Source organism: Blennius ocellaris (genome assembly GCF_963422515.1).
Source record: "Blennius ocellaris genome assembly, chromosome: 10".
NCBI classification, from domain to species: Eukaryota; Metazoa; Chordata; class Actinopteri; order Blenniiformes; family Blenniidae; genus Blennius; species Blennius ocellaris.
In genome coordinates, this window is record NC_137659.1 from 8,903,633 (window position 1) to 8,928,634 (window position 25,002).

At 42.4% G+C, this 25,002-nt stretch overlaps 2 protein-coding genes across 3 annotated transcripts; both read right to left on the reverse strand.

Annotated features, from left to right (window-relative positions):
* gpt (glutamic--pyruvic transaminase) lies at nucleotides 1-24,432 on the reverse strand. 2 transcript variants are annotated; one of them, XM_080503668.1, is made up of 12 exons: nucleotides 24,294-24,432; nucleotides 18,778-18,964; nucleotides 10,927-11,016; nucleotides 10,330-10,438; nucleotides 10,113-10,246; nucleotides 8,688-8,931; nucleotides 6,940-7,019; nucleotides 6,693-6,829; nucleotides 6,444-6,618; nucleotides 5,623-5,778; nucleotides 4,002-4,114; nucleotides 1-1,525 (listed from the first exon to the last, which is right to left on the reverse strand). In XM_080503668.1, the coding sequence occupies exons 1-12, from the start codon at nucleotides 24,326-24,328 to the stop codon at nucleotides 1,435-1,437; spliced, it is 1,551 nt and encodes a 516-aa protein (XP_080359794.1). In that variant the 5' UTR covers nucleotides 24,329-24,432; the 3' UTR covers nucleotides 1-1,434. The 2 variants fall into 2 exon arrangements, with proteins under 2 accessions (XP_080359794.1, XP_080359793.1); XM_080503667.1 differs by lacking the exon at nucleotides 24,294-24,432 and having other exon boundaries at nucleotides 18,778-19,280.
* Nucleotides 21,994-24,283, reverse strand: fuz (fuzzy planar cell polarity protein). Its single transcript, XM_080503669.1, has one exon. It carries the CDS (start codon nucleotides 24,141-24,143, stop codon nucleotides 22,881-22,883), a length of 1,263 nt encoding a protein of 420 aa, XP_080359795.1. The 5' UTR covers nucleotides 24,144-24,283; the 3' UTR covers nucleotides 21,994-22,880.
* Nucleotides 24,433-25,002: the final 570 nt, after the last annotated feature.

Genomic DNA, 25,002 nt, shown 5'->3' on the forward strand with positions numbered 1-25,002 from the left:
ACTGTTATTTATTTCATTAAAACAAAACATTTTCATCAATGAACTGGTGGTACATGTAATGAGGACACTGAAATGACCAAATGAGCTTGGATTTCGTGCGTTCAGAATCATGGAATATCAAGATTATACTGATACATGAGCAGTGAACAGCTTCCCCCCCCCCCCCCTTTCAGTATTCATGAATGAAACTATTTCAAATGTATGATTTTTAGCATTTTTCTTGAATTCCCTTTCATGAACCATGCATGTCATGTCATGGGTCGTTTGCACCTTCTCTGCATGTCTGTGCGTGTTTCAATGCTAGTTTCCTTCTTTATGTATAGGATATAAACAAACAGCGCTTTAGATAAGTTCATTTAAATGTTGTAGTTTCATTTAATGTTAGAGTATATTAGATGTACACCGACTGTATACACCATCTAGTGGTGAAATGTGGCATTACAAGACGTGAACAGTAAAAAAAAAAAAAAAAATACGAGAAAGATTTACAAAAAAAATTCTTTATTTTTGACAATGTTTTGTTTTTATTGACATGATTTTTAAGTTAAATTTATGAATTAAAAAAAAAAGTCCTTAAGATTTCCGTTAAACTATTGAAACAAAATTACTTTTTACATTATGTTTAAACTGCTAACCTGATATACAATTAAGAATTAACCTTGAAAATATCGCACAAATTTGACTAAACTGATATAAGGTCAACTAGCTCAAGACGACATATCCATGTAGTACCACTTTAGACCACAGTGTGGTGCAGTAAGCTTTTTTGCAGATTTTTGTGTCATTCTTGTTTACTTTGCCACATTTCGCGGCGTAAATCACATTCAGGCAACAATAGAAACGTGTGGTGTCCTGGAGTCACAAACGATTTCCGTTATTATTCAGTTTAAACCTCCAAAAGCCATTCCAAGCATTGACACATATATTTATTTTTAACTATACAAGATTCCTCCTAACTTGATCTTCATGCACGAGACGTCTTCAGAGTTCGCTCCTGTCCAGCACAGCCCAAAGGAATGCAATATTTGAACAACTTATACACATACTCACAATTTAGAAGCAGCATCGCCCGGTCTTCCTTCATTTGTACCACTAAGCTAAGCTAAGCTAAGCTAAGCTAAGCTAAGCTAGAGTTCACAAACCTACAGTATATACATCCCCTGGGAGGTAACCAGCACAGAAAACACAGGAAACCATCTTGTTTTTGCTTAGAAACTGTCTGGGAGTTTGTTTGTTTTGTTTTTTCACACTTCAGTTCTGGTTGGTTTGGTGTTCCAGCACAAAAAAAAAAAAAAAAAAAAAAAAGCGGCGTCCCCGCGGTTGAGAAGTCCTCCGACGTCCAGGAGACCAACGCGGAGAAGGCACGGTTCTGATTGGCTGATACTTTCCCGTGTGGTGGAGGAGGAGGAGGAAGAGGAGGAAGAGCTCCTCCCTTTAAGAGTACTGCTGCGTGAATCTGCGGTGGAACTCCTTGACGTTGTTCAGGAGGATCTGCAGCTTCTCTTTGGGAGGCAAGATGGTCATTCTGAGGGGGGAGGGGGAAGCAAAGCGTTAAACACCCGACCAACTTTAACCAAGTCATTATATTCATTCATCGAGGAGAAAAACATGCAATCTGCACTTAATTACTGTTGTCAACATTTTAATACATTATTGGCTGCTACGTCAGTCTGATGCTTGTCCTATAAACGCTTTCAAATGTGGTCCCTTTTAACCAAAATGACTCAAATTCCTTCTGGATAGTTGAATAAATCTGGTCATTTGAAACCATTTTCATTTCTAAAGACACATAATAGAAAACAAATAAAAAAAACAAAAAAACAAACATGTTTTGTATAATTAAACTGATTCAAAAAACTGCTGCAGTGTAAAGCACTTTGAATTTGTTGTTGCTTAAATGTGCTTTACTAATAAAGCGGTCTTGGTTATATAAATAATCCTTTTCTCTCGACTTTCAACGTCATCAATGAGATCAATCATCAAGTTTTTGATGATTTGATCTTCTAAAATAGAGTAAAATTGTAACATTAAATATTTTCTAAGAAGCCTTTTCCAGAGGAAGTCATGTTATATGATTAAAGTGCTATACTCTTTTTTTTTAAAAGATTAAAACACATTTTTACGATTGAATTCGTAGGTGTATCGTATTTTCTGGACTATAAGTTGCATTTTATTTTTGTCTTTGGCTATGACTATATACAATGGTACACACTGTGCTTGGCCACTAGATGTCACTGTATGACAACACAGTGCTGCTACAGAAAAACCTTCAATATTACTGTAATTAACTGACAGAGCAAGAATAAATGTCTCTGACAAGAAAAATCTACAAGAGGTACAGGAAGCCAAAAAACCTTTGAAATGTTTGTGATACAATGAAAGAAATGGTATCAGGCTGCTGTGTGGCATTTAATCAGTTAATTAAAAAGAACCCGTGGAGAATGAATCTTCTTGTGTAAATAAATGAGATTTTTATTTTCTGGAGATCCCTACAGTTACTCATAATTTCAGACATTTTTTGAAAACAGCAGGAAATTCAATATTCTGCAAATAATAACTACTTAGTGTGAGGTGAACATGTCCAGTGTTAATAAACAAACCTCAGGGATGTTCTTTTTCTTTTCATCTTATTTGGTCTTTTGTAAAATTTTATATCACACAGCCTTGAATCAAAAACACTTTATTTTGCATCAAATGCTCTAAATGTTGGTCCCACGACGGTAGAAATAAACTCATTTGTTTCCATCTCTTATTAACGACTGAGGACGTTCACCTTGTTCCTCCTTTTCAGAAAAATGTGATTGAACCTTTTTTCAGGAGCATTTTGCTCCCGAGATGAAACTGAATGTACTTTCCTTCCAGTTTTCAATCAGTTATGTTAAATGAAGCTAATCTGGAACCTTCGATTGTGATCTGACGGATGCTTTTTCATTAAATTCACCTGAATTAATAAAATGTTTATGTAGACGAGTGGATGCCTGCTGATGCAACTATGTCAGATATGCCACGCATTGAATGGAGTCGTCCTCCCTCTCAAACTCGCCGAGTGAAGGACTTTCTACATTACATCACTCATTCCAGAGAGTTGGGACAAAACATGTCCGACAAAGAAAAGCGATTAACAGGAAAAATCAAGAAATTCGTCATGATTGTTATACTTGCATTCAATCTAAAAGCGCTTAGTTATTTTTTTTTAACTGTCATTTTCATCTTTTTGGGGAAATTTTCTTTAATTATCTGGTCTGTGTTTAGAAGGTCCATGTTACTGTATTTATCTTGAGCAAGAGTTCACAATTATTATGAATACATATGTTAAATAAATAATAATAATAATAATTAAATAAAAAGGGATGAAACAAAGCGTTAATTGAACATCAAACAATATTTGGACCCGCTTTCATCTTCCTGGTTGTAATGAATGCAACTTTCCCACACATACTCACATACGTTTTAAACTTTCATAAAACTTCAGACAAACGATGTGAATATTCCTACAGTCCCAGCTGGACCATGTCAACTCCGTCTTTCCGCTGTCTTAAGTTTTTTTTTAAACCATAGTGGATTGAATTTAAGCATTTTAACTTCCCCTTTTGTCGACTTTGTCAAGATTCCTTGTCTTGCAGAGTTCACCGGGACAGTTTTTAACATCTGCTATCAGCAGCAACAAGGGAAGTTAAAGGGCACCAGTAAACAAGCAAACCACCTAATCTGAAACACCGGAAAACTCTTCTCCATAAGAGGGGCCTGGAGAAGGCGTGGGCGATGAAAACATCTTGTTCTCAGTAGAGGGACTTTTAGACTGGATGAAATTCAGGACCAAGGTTGGATTTGAGGAAATACAAGTTGAACACAATGTTTTTAGACGTTTAATGGGTTTTTTTATGTGTTGGTTTTTTTACTTCTGCGAATGCTTAGATTGTTTTTCCTTTTTTCCTCACGTTGTCTTTATACTGTGATTATGACTGACTTCGTGTCATTTTTCACAATATGTTTATGTGTACCTGAAGTGATAAGTTCCATCTTTCTGTCCGAAGCCGCTCCCGGGCACGAGGCAGATCCCCGTCTCCTCAAGCATCTTCATGCAGTAAAACATGTCGGGGGCTTGTCCTTTTTCCTAAAAGAGGAAAGTAAAAAAAAAAAGACTTTAAGAGACGAAAATGTGCAGAGGAGGGGTTTTTTGTTTGTCTTATAACAGCTTCTCAAAAGCCTCTTCAATTTGTTCTCGTCGCCGCTCGTAAATGAATCCTGCCTATTCATGAAAACAATTCCCCCTTTTTACTTCCTGCATACTTCCTTAAGCCGCCGCGTCCTTCAGAGAAGTGCTCGAGCAGCAGGCGGCCGCACAACGACGACAAAAGGGTTTGTGTAAATAAAAAGGAAACAGATGAGTATTGATTGGAGGTCAAATTAATCCAGAGCAAACTTAATTTCCTCTCCGATCAAAAGCCCGCGCGGAAGATTCGGGAATGGTTTTCGAAGCAGAGGACGAGGAGGAGGAGAGGCGAGTCGCCGGGATTGATCCGCTGTCGCCGGGTCAGCTCCACTCTGATCACATCCTCAGCGGACCCCCCACCACACTGAAATTCCTCCAGAGTGCCGAGCAACGGGACAGAAGTCACAACACAAGCTATCGGAAATCATTTGTTCTCTTTAGCCAGCTCCTGGCAGGAGCGCGATACACTGAACTTCTCCGAAGAGCCGCTTAGTCCGCGGCGGTGGAGCCGCAGGTTAAGGAGCAACTTATAGATATGCTTTTGTCTAAATCCTTGGAACACAAGGCGAAGGAACATCAATGACAAAAAAGCTCCTCAAGAGCAAAACCTTTTGCTCATTCTACGACAATTAAAAACTAAACTGGTAAAACTTTAGCTCATAGCCAATCGATGGCCGTCTGAAGTTGTGTCGGCATTTTACGACACTTCAGTTTTTAAATGTGGGCAGTATAAAAAAAGAAAACACGTATATCCATAAGCTATAAAATTCAAGCTCGGTAGAGTGCGATCAGTGCATATTATAAGTTCCTGCCTACCTCTGGGAAGAAAAAAAAAAATCGGTACGACTGTAACACAAAACTAGACGCCAACTTTTAATCTACAATATTAGACATTCAAACACTATCTCACACGTATGGTGTCTTTGCCCTCAATAGCAGTGCAAATTTTGGGAAAAATTCGTTGCCCACCCCTGTTCAAGATGACTCAATACACCACCTTGTGATACAAGCTGGTATTATGGTCTAATTAGCCTGTTAACTTTAGCAGATACTGACGCTGCACCATATATTGCAAATATGATGCATTAGCATTAACTCCCCCTGTAAAACAGTTAGTAGTAGAGTTTTACTTAATAATTATTCATTTTATTAACACGTAACATCTGCTAGCATGAATACGTTGGTGACTTTGACCTACCTGTTGGGAAAAATTATAATGTAGAGCTGCATAATATATATCAAATTTATCATTATCGAGAGTCAGAAGCACGAAAATAAAGAGGAAATGAGGAGAAAAAGAATGACCAAGCTGGTTTAAACAGTAGAAATGTAAAAAAAAAAATGTAAATGTATTTTCTCAACTGGCGTCAGACAGGAACACGCCGATTAAAAGCAGGCCGAGGACTGACCGTGGCCTCCTGGACGGCCTTCTCCGGGATGGTGATGCGAGGGAAGGAGTACATGGCGCCCTGCACGGGGTTGCAGCTGACGCCTTCCACAGTGTTGAGGACCTGCTCGGTGAGTTTGGCCTTTTCCGCCAAGGCACTTAACGTGGCTGTGCGTTCCTGGAAACAAGCACAGGAGAAAGACACGGTGAAGAAAAAGACGGAAGTCATGAAAATAAAAAAACAATTGTTACGGGAGGACTGAATTAGAAAAGAATAAATCAACTTGTGTAGGAAACCTTGGGACTGTTCACTCAAAGTGGCATCACAGATTCTCGCTAGCTGGTTTGGCCGATTTCTTTTTATCTTTCTGACTATAAACAATACATGAATGGTATAATCCCTATTATAACATCCACGTGTAAAATGTACACATATCGTGGAAAAACTGGCTGGACTGTGATAAATTGTGTTTCCATGCACAACCGGGATGCCAGTTTTAAATATAAAAGGAGTGCAATTTTCTCAATTAAATCAAAGGAACTTTGTGTGTCTATGATTAACATTAAGTCCAATCACATCATTATCGCAACACTCAACATTATTGTATATTGCATGCTTAATTAATAATCATGTGATGATGTTTTGTATACGGACACACAAAAAAACGCAAAGAAAATGATTGATGGGCCCTAAAACACAAGCATTGTCACAATTTAGGTTGTGGTTGAGCTTAAAGTAGAAGCAGGAGATTGAAACACAAACACCTAAAGCGGCCAGCAGAGAAGGAGCAGCATTTCTGCCACGTAAACTGAATATAGTTGACGACGTTTCGTCCTCGGTACCTTGATGAAGTTGTTGAAGGAGGGCTCCCCGGGCTGCGGCGGGTTCACCACCAGGTCCATGAGAGCCTGCCCGGGAACGGGGGGACACAAGCGGACCGACACCAGCTTGATGAGCTGCGCTTTCACCTCGTCGTCCATGTTGATGATCTCCATGTAGCCCCCACGGAAGCCACATCTGGGAAGAAACGAAGCCACGTGAGGACGGGTGGCGACCTCGGGGCCGACAGTTCACTGATCCGACACGCTTACTCTCCCATGTAGCACTTGGAGGTGGAGTGGAACGAGACCAGCTCCACCGTCTCAGAGTACTCGGGCCCCATCTCGAACAGGACCTTCTTGAAGGAGTGGAACTCGCAGCCGTCTGCGTAAACGTTGTCCTGGTACACCTGTGGGGAGACGGACGGAGGAGGCGATGAGATGAGACGAAGGAGGAGGAGGGGAAGAGGAGGAGGAGGAGGAGGAGAGCTGGTTATGGAGGACGTGCGGGTGCGGTCACCTCGTCTGCCAAGAGGAAGAGGCGCTCCTTGGCCGCGAACCGGATCACATCCTCGATGCACTGCCTGCTCTGCACCTGACCTGAGAGGAGGAAGACGAAGAGGAGGAGGAGGAGGAAGGGTAAGAGAAGGTAGAGGGTGAGAGAAGCTGAGCTGCTGCCATCTAGTGGCGACATTGAGACTGCGCAAGAGAACAATGCAAACCGTTTAAAACACGAAAACCTTTAAAGGATATTTCAATGTAGATAAACACTATGTCTTTCTTTTTCTCTTCAGATTATCCGCATGAAACCAAGTTAAAATTCTCTAAAATAAAAAAAAAAAACAGTTTCTTATTAAAAAGAATAAATAATCCACAACAAATCATCTCCAGTTGACCATGTATTTTTTGTGACATATACATGATTAAATAGCAGTATTAGAAACCTGTTTGATCATCGACAGTCATTATAATCTTTTTTCTTAGGTTTTAAAAATTGTGATTCACATATATTCAAATTGATTTTTTTTGTCTCACCAGACTAGTTTTTTGTACAATTATAACTTTTGGAAGAAACACTGAGAAATGCTGTGAGTTACTAAATATTGTCATTTCACATGAAGTAAGCATTTGTTTATTTAATTTCATGAGCCGTTTTATATTGTTTTACTTCTCCTAAAATGTATTTGGATTTATTGTTGCAAGACGCCAGTTTTACATCAACTTTGATATTTTTAACACTTGTTTTTTATTCCTTTTTTTAAGTTATTCTCAGTCGAAGCAATTAAAGCCTCCTCCCTTTCATCCGTATCTTATTTTTACCGTTTACTGCTTTGTTTGTTTATCACTGTGTCGAGTCTCTGTTAACAGTGTTTCGAATTGAATAAAGTGTTTGACACTCATGAACAATATATCAATATTGTATAAGTATATTTTATAAGTATATCACTGCTTGTGTTTCTCCTACTTTTCGTTCAGGGGTTTTAGTGGATTTTATACTTGATGTGCAAATTGGATGAGACTTAGATTTCGCTGTCCTCGTCACAATGACAATAAAGATATTCTACTCTATTGAGGGATTGTAGCATCCGTCTGCCCTCAAACTGTTTTAGTTTCACACTTTCAGCAGCTTCTTCCAATTTTTGTGTGTGTCTGTTCCATCTGTGTGTCGAGACCTGCTGCTTCCTCATTATTAAAGCCCTGAACACGCTGTACGCCTGAGCGACTCTTCACACACCGTCACGGTACAAAGTGGCATTATTAGGCTGCAGCCAATCTCTAAAGGTACGAGTGGAACATTCACGCGATGTATGATCTCCTCACACAAAGTGTCAAGATAAAGATTAGCGTGTAATCTGATTACGTATGCAACTACAAATAATGCTGTTCTCTTCTGAGGTTTTACCACACAGGACAAAGTTGAGTAGATAGATAAAGTATATAAACACTGTTTATATAGACAGATCATATCTCTAATTGCTTTTAAAGAAAATAAAAAAAACTTTACATTTTGTCCCTTTACAGTCTGTCAGGTTTTAGAATTGGGAGCTTAATCACACAAACCATCTGTGATGATGCTAATACGATTAAACTTTCAGGCTTGACTGCTTAATAATTCAATGGAGCATCTGTTACTGCGACACTGCAGCTCAAGCACAAACACAACTAAATAAAACGCATTAATCAATGCAGAGACTTGATTTCATATCTTTTTTTCCATCCTGAACTTATATGTTTGTTTGTTTTTTTTTGTTTTTGTTTTCTCTCCACCTGTGGGGTTCCCGGGGTTGATGATGCACAGGGCTCGGGGGTTGCAGTAGCGGCGGGCCTCGTTCAGGGCGCGCTGCAGCTCCGAGATGTCCAGGCTCCAGCACGCCTCCTCGTTCAGGTAGTAGTTGATCTGCACGGCGCCCAGCTCGGCCAGCGCCGCCGAGTACAGCGGGTACTGGGGGATGGAGATCATGACGCCAGTGCGGCTCGCACCTTCACCGCACACCAGCAGCTTCAGCATGGTCTGGGAGAGATAGAAGATGCATTTAAAAACAAAAAAACAAAACAACAATTAAAAAAGGACAATCAGAGCGCCAAAATCTTAGGTTGAGTTCTTGGCTTTTTATAATTTACGATTTATTTTATTTAGGAATTAACATGATTGCAAAAACAATTCAATATACATCATCAAACTATAATTTCACTGGTCAGATCACAAGTGGCCCTTAAATTAAACGTAAAAACAGATGATAAATAAGATGTTATGGTAATAAAGGAGCAGAGGGCAGCAGATATTGTTCACTGGCCTGTTTATTAAGCTCCAGTTTCAACTTTAATTTCCAACTCTAATTTGGAAAACCTCTGTCATGCATGTTTTATCATCAGGGGTGTGAAACATAAGGCCCGTGGGAATATTTCTTCAAAACCATTTCTGCCAATATTTCTGGGATTTAGTGCTGCGCAACGTCAGTTAAACACGAGAAAACGATGTGGAGGATCACAGTAACAATAAGACTGGAGATAAATACAAAGAGTAGATGGTACATTATTACAAAAAGTGGCAGATTATTAGAAAATGCAGTGATATTATATGGGTTGAAGAATTATTACATTATTACATAATGTGGCGCTACAGGGTCCAAGCACTGAACGTGTAAAGACTCTATTAAAACTGCTCAGACTTTTTTTCCCCACACATACAAATGCATTTTTGAAAAATTATTATTTATATTTGTGTGTTTAACACAAATTCTGAGATAATTAACATAAAATAATAAATACATATATTATATTTCCATTAACTTTTCATGTACATAAATATTTCTAAATTGTGTATGCATGTATCTAAAATATTAAATATATACATATATAAAAATAAATGTGAATATATATATATTTTAATTTATTCAATTCATACTTTTTTGTCATTTTGATAGGCAATATAATTTAAAATTAGCAGATTGTGACTGCACATTGCATATACACTACTTGTTGCAGTTTAGTCTTTTTAAAGTATTTACACATGAAACGTTGATACTGCAACACAAAAAAATTTGTGATACATTGTGCAGCCCTCCTGGGAATCCAGTTTAAAGTGACGGTTTGTGTTTTTAATAGAGAATTATCTCCGTTTCAACATTGGGTGTGAGGTTTTCAGTTGCTCTGCACTGCGGTGGAGCTGGATCCCGTGCAGCCGGGTCGTACCACGATGCCGTCGCTGGCTCCGGTGGTCAGGTAAATGTCATCGGGGTCGCAGGGCACGCCGCCGTCCCGCCGCTTGATGTAGCGGGCGACGTCCTCCCTCACCGAGTCGATGCCCTGGCTGGCGCTGTACGAGCCTGAGGGAGAGCCACGCCGCCGTTGCGTTAGAAAGGTGAAGTCGGCTGATAATGAGCATGTGGAAAAGGCTGATTGGGCTCACCCATGCTGTGTCCTCCACAGGACTGCAGAATGCGACACGCTCTACTTTTAGCATCCTCGGGGAACGTGCTGTCACTCAGGAGTTCAGGGTAGGAGCACAGAGCCAGGACCTGAAAACGCCGCACACCAGCTAATTTCAGAAATCAGTTTTAAGCCCGCGACACACAGACTACCTGCAATAAAATTCCGACATCCGGGGGTGACACACACACAAATACACATTTTGTGGTTACAATGGCAAAACATGTCAAAGTATGTAAAGGAAAACTTTTTTGTGGTTTTCTCTCCAAACACATAAATGCCACAAGAGCTCCGTTCATGTTTCTTTGTTGTGAATTTCGCTCATGACATTTTACTCTCGTGCACTCAGGTCGAATCATCGACATCGAAGGCTGTGATTCAGCGTGTTTTCATCGTGCAATCTGCACACAGAAAACTTCATGTTGCAATTCCGTTAATTACATTCATGTCGTACAGTGCGACTCGCTGTAAACTCGTAAGATGGTTAAAAAAAAAAATCGCACAGTTTGTGGCCGGCTTCACGCAAACATTCCAGAGAGGATGGACTATATTTAGAGGGGAAGGTTGAGGAACCCACCTGTCTGAAGAAGGTGATTGGCTGCTGGCCCATGGCGTGCGCGTCCCCAATGTTGGCCTTGATGACCTCGTCGAAGGGTTTCTTCATTCCCTGCCAAATATACACACAATGTCTACAAATGTATAGAGAGAACACAGTGCAGCTTCTTAAAGGGACAGGCGTCCGCTGAGCGTAGCTCCATGTGTATAAAACACACACACACACACACACACACACACACACACACACACACACACACACACACACACACACACACACACACACACACACACACACACACACACACACACACACACACACACACACACACACACACACACACACACACACACACATTTTGAATATGAGAAGTAATTGAATGGTTGAGTAACTGGTAAGCTAAATGTGTCACCTCTCATGTTACTCGCTCAGTGTTGCTCAGGTATGAAATGTTAGAAAGGATGTTTTCCCTCTGGAGTGATATAACGCTGACGATCGGTTCCTTAAAGTGAAAGAGTCACTTCCTGCCTGGGAGGTTTATTTCTCAACTTTTGCTGTTGACTTGTCCTCTGTTGTTTTTGTGGGTACTCGTTTACGTATTTTATTAATTTTGTTACTCTATTACCTAAATTTTTTTTTTATGCATTTAAATTTAATATATATATTTTTTCCCATTACGTGGATTTTGTTTTATTTTCTTTTAAATTAACTAATTAATTCCCATCACCAGTAAATGTCTGTGTGTCCAACCTGGTGGGTGAACTAAAATGAATAAAAATGCAACATTATTTTTGTAAAATAATAATATAATCAAAAAGATGTTGAGAGACATAAGCAAACAAATTAGCAAATAAGTAATGACCAAAAGATAAATAATGGAATTAAAAAAATGGCAACAAAAAAAAAGTGAATACAGTAGAACGGTTGACACAGTAACAATGGCTAAATCAGCAGAAAAACAGATAAAACTGGTGGGAAAAAATTAAATAGTGTCAAGAGACAAAATAGCTAAAGCAATTAAAGTCACTGAAAACCTTGATGGCCTCAATGCATCCCAGTCCTCAGCTTGACAGCCAAAGCTCCCACGCTCAGTTTAAAACATATTTCAAGTGAAAATGCATTTTTTTTTTGCTTTGTTTCAGAAAGGTTTTGCATTTCTAAGGCAACGTTTTCAAAATGACGTTTGTTTACATGAAAATGGGGGAAAAAAATGGTATAAACAATGTTTTTAACATGCCAGGCCACTAGAGGGTGCCGTTTGTTTTTTGTAATGAAACTACACACATGCTTGCAGAGCACAATATGCTATAAACATTAACAATGGCGAGCACACGCGACATTCATATGGACAGACGGCGAAGTTGGATTGTTATTACGGTGACTCAACTATAAAACTACCAAGTCCCAAGAGAATATGGACTCGGAGTCGTGGCACACTGGAGGCAAACATTGTTTTTATTGTCCATCCACTCACGCATATGAAGAGGAACCATTTTCAGTGGCTCCAAGCACCGTTGCCATATAAATGGATGCACACAATGCATCAAAATGTTTGCTTTTCTATGTGAAAACAGGGCCGTAAACACAGAAAAGTTTTACCCCTCCGATTTAAACTCACTACTTCTCTGATCTGAAAATAGACGCCTCTGTCGCCTGACGTAGAAAGGTTGTGTGAGGTTACTCGCTCCCACCGTACCCGTCTCACACAAGGACTGAATTACATTTCTACAGTGCCACACATAAGGAAGTGTTACATAAACACTCGACAGAGAACAGCCGGCTTATGAGGGAGGAGACGAAAGCGACTAGATATAAAAAGGTATTGGGTGCAGTTTCTCAGCCTTGGCGAGTCTGTGCAGACGTGTGCACGTTATCACCGTGTAGCACACAAACACAGTGACATACATTACGCAGAGGCCAAACGGGGCGTATGAACGGAGTCATTCACCGTCCTCTGGGTAAAGAGTGATGTTTGTGCAGGATTATCTCTGGCTCGCAACACACACATTGAACACCAGATGTTTCAGGCCACAGCGTGAAGCTGCAGAGAACCCACAAAACAGCCTTGTTTTTCTTTGTCCGATCATGACGAGATGTGAGGAAACCGGAGCGGCTCGCGCTCTCATTGGCCGAGAAGTGAGGCGTCTCTCGGGCTGAACCAGTCAGGTCGCGCAGGACAAATAACCCCCCCCCCACCCACCATCTGGATCAAGGTGGTCTCTGACTTTGCTGACTTCTCATCCCAAGTCATTCCTCTTTTTTTTTTTGTATTTTCTACCTATTTGCAAGAGATTTACTAAGAAATAACCCCCCCGATTACCCAAACAAGCTGCTCATTAGACAAAACAAAGAGTGCTATGTAATAAGCACATGCAAGGCATTAATCAGTGGGTCAAAGTGTGGCCGTGAACAGCGCGTACTTTGTGTTGAGATTTTACAAATCTTTGACCGCGAGCCTCCTGAATCTGGTGCGGGGAGACGGGAGCGAGCCATCCCGGCTCATTGTGTGACCCCCCCCCCCCCCGAACAAAAGGGAGAATACCACAGCGAGCACTTTCCCCGACGTAATCCAACACCCACCCCGTGAACTGTCCGCTGAATAGAGAGGCGAATAAAGGAGAGAGAGTGTGTGTGTGTGTGTGTGTGTGTGTGTGTGTGTACAGCGAGTTGAAGTCACAGTCACAAAGTGTTTGGAGTGGATGGAGGCGTCAACATGGAATCATCTACCAGGACTGTGGATGATTATGTTCCAGCCTGTTGGCAGAGGTACTTTACTTTTATATAAGTCTGGCGCCAGGACAAGTGAGTGGAGTGACTGAAGACACTCCACCCCCGAAGCACAGAACTTAGAACTCTGTGTCAGTTAAAGGAGATCTCCCCCCCCCCCCCCGTCAAGTTCACACATTATATTGTAAAATTGTCATTATCACGATATCAATATTGTGTCTGACCAATACAGTCGCTCGTAAATGTACTCGCACCCTGAAATAAAACATACTGCCTTCCTCAATCGAGTCCACCTGTATCTAATCTCGACAAATCCAGCTGGTCTGTGAAGGCCTCAGATTAGAGAACGTTTGTGAACAAACGGCAACATGAAGGCCGCGGAGCACAGCAGACGGGTCTGGGAAAACGTTGTGAAGACCCCGTTCACACCACAACGTATTCCAGTGCAATTGGAACATTTAGTAAAGACTCAGACTCCGTGGAAACGATGGACAATACGAGTGTCATGACTCCCAGACCATGTTCTCCTTGTACTTAGTAGACTTAGAGTTGACATTAGCCCATAGGGATGGGACTTGATGAGCAGAATGGAAAATGGAATCTGAATTGTAAAAACCTTGACGATTCGTTACCGCTGGCTTGAGATTCCCTCTGGAGCGGATTGAAAACGCGACACTGATTCAAAGTTATCGCTGCTGTTGGCTGCACTGGTAAAAGGACGTTCCCACGCATACTTCTGCAAATTTGGCAAACTATCCCAAGGAATTAAAACCCTGCGAACCGGTTCTGAAGAAGAACCAGTTTTCCATTCCCATCCCTAGTCTGCACTCCACAAATCAGGCCTTTATGAAATAATAGCATGAAGAAGCTGCTCCGGTCAGAGGAGACCAAAACTGAACTTGGGACTACATTCAAAACAATGTGTGGTGGAAAACACACATGGCTGTAAATTAGAGGAAATGAGAGTAATTGGGAAAAACAGATCTCAAAGCACATGTACATTAATATAATCTACTTAAGGGTTTGTACACTACCACAAATTATATCATCATCACAATACTGAACAATATTGTCGCACCCGATATCGTGCAGCCCTTCTTTCTATTCTTTAGTCTCATCGCCAACATTTTTCACGCCAAACTGATGACAAACACGGAGATTATTTCAACACAGTCCCTCTGTGTGAATGGAAGTTACCAGGCAGAAGCTCATACCAGCCTGGGGCTGCAGGTGCCACCTATATTTGTTTGCTGCAGGTGTGGCAGGAAAATAAAAATTTGCAACGCATTGTTGCAAAGGGCAAGAAGCTCACGATAGCTTTTGTTAGAAATTGTGCCAAGTTGTTTCCACACCTCAAAGATTACACCCTGTGTCTCCATTCATCAAGTTCAGGAATGTGAAACATGAGGCCCATGGGCAAAAAACCGGCCGGCAAGAGGCTCCAATCCGGCTGCCAAAGGAAACCAAGCAAATGACGAAAATGTCAAAGAAAACCAACAGATTTTTTTTAAACAAATTTCCTCAGAGTAGTCGACACAATTGGACATTTCACTGTATTTCGCACCAGAAGGTTTCATTAAAATTGGCTTCATGTTGAGATCTTAAGTCATTTTCCATATTGTTTAGTTTTTCCCACAAAAATATAGACATTTTCATCAACAAAGAAAGTTTCAGTTTAAAGGATATTATGGCACTATTTTACCACTCACAATGATATTTGTCTGTATGTGGCCCCTGAACTAAACAGTTTTTGACACACCTGATCTAGTTGCTCCATTAAGTTGGACTCACGGCTGCAAAACATGTCAAAGTCTCCTTGAGCAAAACACTGAACCTGAAATTGCTCCCAAATTATAAACGAGGCGTCTCGCATGGCAGCCGTCTCCAGTGGTGTGTGAATGTGATGAACGATGAAAAGTGCTATGGGATTACTCAGGCTATTGAAAAGTGCTATATAATTGAAATCCATGTAGCATTTTAAATTATGTTCCAATGCATTATGCCTTTGTGTTCTGCCAATCTAATGAGGTGCGGCCCTGGTTTGGTTTCACGTAAACGTTTGTTTGAGGACACATTACTTAGTTTAAACAGAATAAATGAGAAAAGCCTCAATATATTCATTTAAAAATTCAATCACTTGATGGAGATGAGCTGCGGATGAAACATTTATTTCCATTGTCTTTCAACGAGAACCGGATCGCAGGCGCATGCTTTCCGACGCAGAGCACTCGATAGAGGACAGTCTTTCACGGCAGACTGCGCTCAGTACACAAGCAGCCGGTTGCCACATCACCGTGAGGAGTGTGAGAGGGTATGACCGAGCAGATAACCGAAAAAGAATCTGATGTCAAGGAAAAATCGACTCTCGAAACTCCGAACGAGACCTTCGGTCACAAGGACTGCGGTTCATGCTTTAAGGACGTCAAACAGTGAAGTAAATACGCACGCCTGGTTCAGATTGTGGACTTGCAGGTGGACCGTCATTCCACAAACAGCTGGGGATCGGAATCATAAAGTGGGTCAAAGAACACAAGGTCTTGGTGAAAGTTAGAAATTAACCCCAAGCAGAGCACAACAGAATATGATGACATGACACAGCAGCTGTCAATGTTTCACAGGTCAAACTTGACAATTAGTAACTTACCGATGGACTTTGAAAGGCTGGGTAAACAGCTCAAACTTCTTAATATATATTTTTATTGTGCTTATCATAACAGGCTCCCCAGTCAGGGAAACCACAGATAGTTTTGATAACTATGCAAGTTCAAGGTTGAATCACATTATATAATCTTAAAAACCATCAGGTTTATTGCATTTCAAAAACTTCTAAGGCTTTCCACTATGTATTGGGGGAGATGTAATACTTATGTTAAACCAATAGCCTCTTCATTTATACACTAATTGACTTCAGGATATGAACACCTAGAATGTGACGTGGGTTTTCTCAATCAGTCATGTGACACTGTACAACACACTCTCAATATCAAGTCTGTCCAAAGAATAGTAATGAAAAAGGAAGCAGCAGGAACTGAAGCTGTTGGATGGAACTACAACAAATATTTTAAGTCCTTAGCAACCACTACCTCAAAAGCAATGCAGTGCAAATCCTTCCAGAGCCGGGGTCTCCAACACATTTTAGATCAGGGGCCGCATGCAGCCCACTTCCACCTTGAGTGGGCTGGACGGGGAAAATATTGCTATAATAACCTTTAAATTTGGAAGTTGTGGCACTTTGTATTTGTGATGAAAATGTCTACATTTTTGCAAAACCAAACACTTACGACTGAAAATCTATTTTTAGCTGACGAGCTTAATGTCCGATACCCCTGGAGTACTTGTAATATGATGGCTGTTCTGTTCACCAGTTGGGATGAGTACCACCTGACTTCCAAATACTCTTAGAGCTGGCACAAAAGCTACTGAACTCCGTGTTTGAACTTTTTTTTTTAAGATGACAGTCAACAAAAGGGATGTCTGAAAAGTTACAAGTGAGATAGGGGCAAACACTGGAAGGTACAATCATCAGTACAACCATAAGTAAAAGTCTTGGCCAACGGAAATGTGTCACAGCGTCTATTGCCTCACAAGCCTGACATGCCACGGTTGGCTGAGAGTTTGGGTTTGCGTCATTCAAGAGACTTCAAACAGCAGCAACTGCCAATAAGTTAATCTGCCCCTGCACCCCCCCCCCCCCCCCCCCCAAAAAAAGAAAAGTAAAACCCTCTGAGAATAGGACTGAGACCAGACTGGTTGCTACAGCGGCTCGCCACACAAACCCAACGAAATAAGAAAAGGGGGGGAGTTTATTTTCGTAAACATGATTGTGGCAAGTCTCCATCATCCAGTTTGTCCGGACCCAAATGAAAAGCCTTTTCAGATTCCGGTGCCGGTGGACTGAACGCTCAATGGCAATTATTAACTGTAAGTAGTTGAGCTACTTGATGAGATCACCAAGTTTGTCTTTTAATTAGTAATTTTGCTCGGATCTAGCCAATGTTTTGTTTGGCAATCATCTTACCGGACAGACAAGATGTCAAACCGGATTGAACAGGCTGGGGCAAGTTATCAACACTACAACACAACACCCACCCGACGCCTTAGTTACCTTATTTTGCCAAAAACTGTGTTAAAGTGTTCTTTGAAAAAGGCACAGTATGCATTTTGTTCTACTTCAATCAATTGCAAAGCCCCTGCAGAAATTTAAACACTGAAGTTGTCAGTCTGGCTTGAGGTTGTCTGGCCTTGTAGTACCATTTTCTACAAATAGGTGGTGTCGTGAGTCAGTCTCATCTCATAACTTCTCACTACATACATGTGAATTGAATATAAGATGTTCCTTGATGCTTTTAAAGTGAATATGAACTAAAAACTGAACACACTCAAAAAATGAGGCCCAGTTTACACAATCTTTCAAGTGAAAAAGTATCATTTTAGCATTTTCGTTTCAGAGCAGTTCCATATTTACACGTCAATATTTTGAAATTGATGTCTCCTTCCAGAGAAATGGCCGAAACATTGAAAGCCTTTTGCATGCTGGGCCACGAGAGGCTGCTGTTTTTGTTTTTTTTTGTTTTTAAATGAAACCACACATGCGTGTGTGCAGAGAACAATAAACTTTAACAATGGTGAGTAGATGGACATAAGTATGGACATATGACCAAGTTAGATTGGTCTTTTGGGTGACTGTCAACAATAAAACTTCCAAGTCCCTGGAGAATCTGGACTGGGAGTCATGGCACTGGATGCCGCCATTGTTTATACTGTCCAAACACTTGTGCATGCACAGAAAAACGTTTTTTTTTCTTATTGCATATGCAGTTGCAGCGATTCAGAAATGTTGCATTTTCCCGGTTCCCCACATAAATGGGGTGTTTTTCCTAATAGTTCCACCTTGGTAGCCATTTTCAAAAAGTTGCGTTTTCATTTGCTACAAGTACCTTTATGTAACTGGACACCCCCCAAAAAAACACTGAGTTTTGCATTTTCACTTGAAAAGAGCCTGGGGCTGAACACTGCCACCCATTGGGTCAAAGTGTTATTTTCTGTTTAATTTATTCTTAAGAATTGTTTTTTATTATTTCTAGTGCTTAATGAATAAAAAACAGTGAACCACGCTGACAGGGAGACAGGAGCTGTGGTACCCACCTCTGAGAGCTCCCTCTCCAGCTCCACGGCGCGCTGCACGATGGGCCCGCGCACCGCGTACTCCACCTTCTTCACGGTGGGGTTCATGTTGTCGATCGTCAGCACCTTGGTGCGGGACATCGTCCCGTTCTCGGTCATCTTCTCCTTGGGGAGTCCCCGGCGGGTCGCGCTCAGACTGGACAGGGCTCTGCCGGGGACAGAAGAGGGGGAGGCGGACGGAGAGGTGAGGAGCGGGCGCGCGGCGGGAGCTCCGCCGGCGCGCCGGAGCAGCAGCTGCATCCGTGTGGCCGACATGCTTCAAAACTTTCTAGTTTGCAAAGAAGAAGAACAAAAAAAAAAAAAAAAAAAAAACTTTTAGCGTCCTCAGCTGATGCAACACGTCGGCTGTTACTCCGGCTGAAGTGGTGGACGCGGAGTCGCCGCGCTGCTAAAAGTGAGGCGGCGCTCGAACCTTTGGACCTCCGGAGGAGGAGGAGGAGGAGGGCGGAGCGGAGCACATGTGGGAACAAAAACGCCTGTCAGAGTGAAGTTTTTATGGAGGAGACGGGGGGAGAGGGAGGAGGAGGAGGTTGCTCACATGGCAACACTGCAGCCAGCTTGCGTGGACCTCCCCTCTCCACCCCCCCTCCTCTGGCTCTGCACCTCCAGGGGTCATCGGCCGAGCCAGGCCGACTGTCGGACGCGCTTCTCCGGTTACCGACAGTGATAATCTCCGGGCCAGTTTCAAATGCGCCCAATCTGACTTTCACCATCTTCACTCGTGGAAACATTTAAATGAAACCGAATTATATTAATTCATAACAAATAAATACACATTTTCTTGATCCCTAGAATTAATTCAAGAGGGGCGCACCGACAATTTTATTTTACTTTCTTCTGTATTTGGAGTGAAAGTACTGGGAACTTTTTGGATGAATCTTAGATCTGGTATGTCAAACATAAAACCAAACCACCAAACAAATTGTAATGGTTTGATATAAAATATATATATATATTTTTTTTAACAAATTACTTAAGAGTGGCAGATACAACACTGAGACACAAGCTGATATATGGATGATGCTGCCATGAAAGTCAGGTGTCAGGGTGAGTTTATGAAAACAATGCATAATTCAACAACTGTTGAAGTTTTTTGTTTCCTTGTTGTTGTTTTTTTTACATTTCATCATATTTTGCAATACATTTCAGAAGTAATTGTTTGGTTTTACAAAAATATATCCACTTTGATCATGTATAGACACTATTTTACCGGTCTGGCCTGGTCAAAGATGAAACTGGATTAGCTAAAACTTTATTGATCCTTCTGGAACAAACCCCTCAAAGTAATTAATGTTCTGGCAGCAATGCCAAGAGAAAGCTTGATGGAATGTGGTTGGCTCCTGCTCCATCCCATCCTCCCTCCTCCGGTTGCCCCCCCTACGTCAGCAGAAGGGTCACTTGGCATGTGGGACAAAGGAGTCCCAGCCCTTCAGGAGGATTCATGTAAATTGATCTAATTAATACATTAAAGCTGCATTTACTGAACAAGTCGCTCTGTCTTGTATCTCATTTCTGCAGATTGCATGATGGGGTCAAATAGTGGGAAACAGGTTTAGGTTTCTGATTTCTCTTGGAATATTATACAACATGAGCTCAAAGACCATGAGAGTCCATTGGCTGAAAAGATTCATTTAACAATGGCGCCTGTGGCTTGTTCCACAGTGCCACCATTGTTGGTCCTGTGGGTGGAAATCTGAGGCCCTTAGCACACGTATGTGAACACCCCCAAACACTCACTCTTAAGGAAAAGTTTTGTTTCGTACTTCCTGAACATAAACATATTTCTGTCTTTGGTTATGCCACCCTGATAAACAGCTGCACAGTTCTGGCGAAATACACCAATGTATGAAATGCATTTTTTTGTTTTTAACTAAATGTGACACAAATGTAAATCTGATAATTACGTTGGTTTTTCTTGCCTCTCGGTAGAGCGCAGACCTTCGCCAATGCCACATTTGATAAACAGGATGGAGGGAGGAATGAATGTCAAGCTGAACCTCGAGGGAAAAATGCTGAGTACCGGTAAAAGGTAAATCAAGGTCTCAGGCTCACCAATGCACAAGCATGGCTTATATCTTACATACTGTATCCTTTCACCTGTGAGGAAATGAGAATATCTCCTTGCATTTTTAACCCCGACCAAGTCTTTCAGTACCTCTTACATCCATGTTAAGGTGCAGTTAGTGTCTCGAGTCTAGTCGGTACCTGCACCCACCGTCTCTCATCAGGAAGTGCCAACACTTGAAAGATGGAACAATAAACACAACAGCTGAAGATCTTGAGAAATATCAACTAAAATTGGAGCAGGCGTCGATACCCAATGTACCAAAGTGCCATCATTGAAACCTAGAGATTGTACCTTTAAATCAAATCTGAAGCACACTCTTTACAAGATTTGACATTGAGTTTTGTTCTTCCAAATAGTAGCACACGTTCCCATTTCATCTATACTTTTTCTTTTATGTGGCAATTGCTAATTTTTGTGTGTAAACGTATCCTGTTTTTTTTTCAAGTTTTCGTTTATATTTAACTCATTTTGAATTTCTAAAGTAAACAAATATTTTTGCAATATCAATATTACACGCTTTGATCGTGATAACGATACATGTATTGTGCACCCATACTTGTACACGTTTCCTCTTTCGTCTTTTCAATCCAAATGAAAAAGTGACTAATACACCACCTTGTGGTATTACATAGAATTGCAAGTCTAGACAGGCTTGGGCCGAGCTGGTTGGTATACCAACTTTAGATGCTACATCTGCTGCAAAGTACCCTGGTTCATGGTCAAAGTTATCATTTTTGCCACATTCTGGTATTCAAGGTTATGTTTAAAATGTTTTGAGCAGAAATATTAGATATCAGCAAATAGTAATTAAGTTCTGCTCTTGTCTTCAGCTTAGCACCTCCCCCTGGCCCCCCCAATCAAAATTCAGTTGGCTATCGGCCTCATATACAGCTACACACTTTGTGCAGTCATGCAAAGCACCACCAATCCGTTGGCTGAGCAGACCTGGATTAGTCCTTACCATATCAGCAGTGAGAAGAATGCAAATAAACCACTCGATGACGCCAAACCTTAGAGCAAAACTTACACTCTATTTAGAATTCAAACCATTCCAACATCTTTAAACTAAATGATACAAAGTGTCCAAACAGCATAACTTCCAGTGTAAAGTTGTGACATCATGCTCTAAATTCAGCGTCAGGTTGGCTAACTTATGGCTGTGACACAGAAATGGCCTCGAAGTCAAAATAAGTCAGGCAGAAGCAATTTAACTTTTAACTACAATGCAGGTTATAGCACTTTGGAATCACATTTTAAATTTTTGTTATCAGTTTTAAAGAAATAATAACTGTTAACTTTGCTACTTGTCGTCTGACACTTACTCGTGATAACTGGTTATATTTATCTTTTTAGATTGTTATAGTTTTATTCTGTTTTGGGCAGAAAACAAATGTTTTTTGTTCTTCTCATACAGAAAAATCTTTTTTATGAACCTTGACACCAAAGTGCAAAAACTGAAATGCTAGACCTCGAGTATCCAACACTCTGTTATTGTGTGGAAAAGACCTCACTTGCAGATCTTTATCACTGTCTGTGTCCAAAATAAGGTCAAATTAATGCAACATCTTTCCAATGAACCACTATCTTCAACACACACACACACACAACAACAACAACAACAACAACAACAACAACAACAACAACAACAATTATAAAAGCTGCTGATTTCTGGGATTTTCAGAGAGTTCCTTGTGCATCACCATTCGGCTCTTTGGTCAAAATCGCATCCAAATGTCAATCAATCTCAGAGAAGTCAGCAGTTGTTTCAAATGGTGCCACTTCCAGCTTTTGGATTTATTTCTGCAAGTTAAATAAGTTCAATCTCTTTCTAATATCGTGGAATTCAAGAAAGGTGAATTAACCACATCTGGAACCAAGTTTAACTCCAGTTACTGCTTAAATAATGTGAAACTAAATGCATTTTAAAGGTTGAATTAATCAAATGCCAACAATTTCCATAACCAGATTTGATTGGATGCTAAATTGCACTGTAGAGTCAAAACCCTGTTGCAGCCAGGATATCAGTCAGAGTCTGTGTCGCCAAGGCCTGGAGGGTAAAGGTGGGCACGGCTGGTGAGCTGAGTAAGAAGAGCTGGTGCTGTGGCGTTTGAAGCCCAAAGCTTTTGCATTCTTCTGTAACCAGGTAGCACTGCTGTGGCTGGTGGGTGAATCCCTGGAGGAAGTCTCCGGCGTGAGCCTGCTCCTCAGAGGGGTCACACGCCGTCTCCTCTTGGCTGAAGTAACGGGAGGTGCAGAAGATGTAGAAGGACCTGAGCAGCTCCCAGCAGCGGGCTTTGGGGAGGGTGTGGTGATGGGGGAACATCTGCACGCAGGAGATGGAGCGACGGGTTTCTCGGTTGATGAGCAGGAGAGCCAGCACGTCGGGCCGCAGGGCCACGGAGTCGGGGAGGCACCGCTCTCCCAGGGCCACGCACTCCCTCAGGGTCTCCGCCAGGGGCGACCAGAAGCTGCCCACCAGCCCGGCCTCGGCCCCATGAAGAGAGGGCGTGGGCCCGCACAGAACGCACACATCCACCCCTGGAAGCAGCTGGAAGCGGAGGAGCCGGTGGGCCACGGTGGGGCTGCCCTGAGGGAGGAACACCGGGTGGTCACAGGAGACCGAGCCAGAGCTGGAGACTGATCGGATGAAGGCGGAGAGCAGGATGACCTCCTGCGGGGCCAGACGCCACCACTTCTCAGTGGCTGAAGCAATCCGTCCATGGACGATCAGGCAGCCGAACTCGCTGTCAGCAGCCCGGGCGAAGCCGTCCACCGTCTCCTGAAGGATGGAGGCGTTCGGGGGCAGCAGTGAATCCGCGCAGTGGGTCAGACTCCCCAGGATGCCCTCCAGCTTCTCCTCCAGCAGCTGGTCGATGAGGAAGAAGCAGGATCGCAGTTCCTTCTTGAGCCTCTCCACGTTCTTCACCTGGACGAGCTCGTCCTGGCCAAGAACCAGCACCATGCAGCTCCACGCGTTCTCCAGGAGGCGCCGCAGCCGGACCTGCTGCTCCTCACCACCGCCTCTGCTCACCGCGATGAGCATCACGCTGTCCCTGAACACCCGCCACACCACGCTGCCCCCGGCCTCCGTCTCGCAGGAGGACAGCACGGCCCCCTGCCCGCCTCCGAACATGTGCACGCCGTTCAGGGACCCGATGACGGAGAAGGGCAGCTGGCGCGAGGCCCCCCGGGTGAAGAGCGGCACCCCACTGCTCGCCGTGAGGCAGAGGAGCTGCGTGGATCCGTCCTGGAGCATCATCACGCGCAAACCCGCAGCTTCATAAAGAGCCCGAGTGTTGCATCAGCATCACATAAACCATCCACACATCCAACACCACGTAGCCGCAGCTCGTAAACGCGGCGCGAGCCGCGTCTCGAGCCACCGCGCTAGGTTAACAAAACAAGTTACCGTTGTTTCCACAGTAACGCGTTTCCATGGTTCATCCTGAGGGTGGCTTCATCCGGCTGACCGAGCGGGAGCGGTGGGACGACCTGGGTTCAGCTCTCCGGGCTGCCGCCTGCTGCTGGGCTGCCTCAGCTACATGCAACCGACATCAGTCAACGGGTAACGCGAGAGTTCCGCTGCACGCAAGGCGCCAGTCCTCTCAAGTATCGCGAGAGTTCCACCAGTCTGCGTCGCCATGGGAACACGGTTAAGTAAAGAGGGGTCGGGAGAGATCCCGCGCAAATCTCGCGAGACAAACCAGCTGAAACCGAGCTCAAAACAAATTTTTCTCAAAATTAAGTGAAAACGCAGACAAAAGATAAAACAAAAGCCCACCACATACAAAGAAAGATAAATAAAATACAATAAAAAAGCACAAGTACAAAAAGTCTTGTATGAGGATCTTTTAAACAGCATAAAATGTCATGTGAACATTTCAACCAATATAGACTTGTAGTTCTTGTTTGGAAAACTACTGAAGTAATTGTTCACATTTTCCTTTATTCATCCATCCATCTATACTGCTTCATCCCGTGCAGGGTTGCAGGACACTGGAGCCAATCCCAGCCAACTATGTATGAGGGCGGGACACACCCTGGGCAAGTCACGAGTCCATCACAGGTAAAAACAGTCAAGAGAAAGGACAGTTAAAACAAGAAATCTCAATGACCTG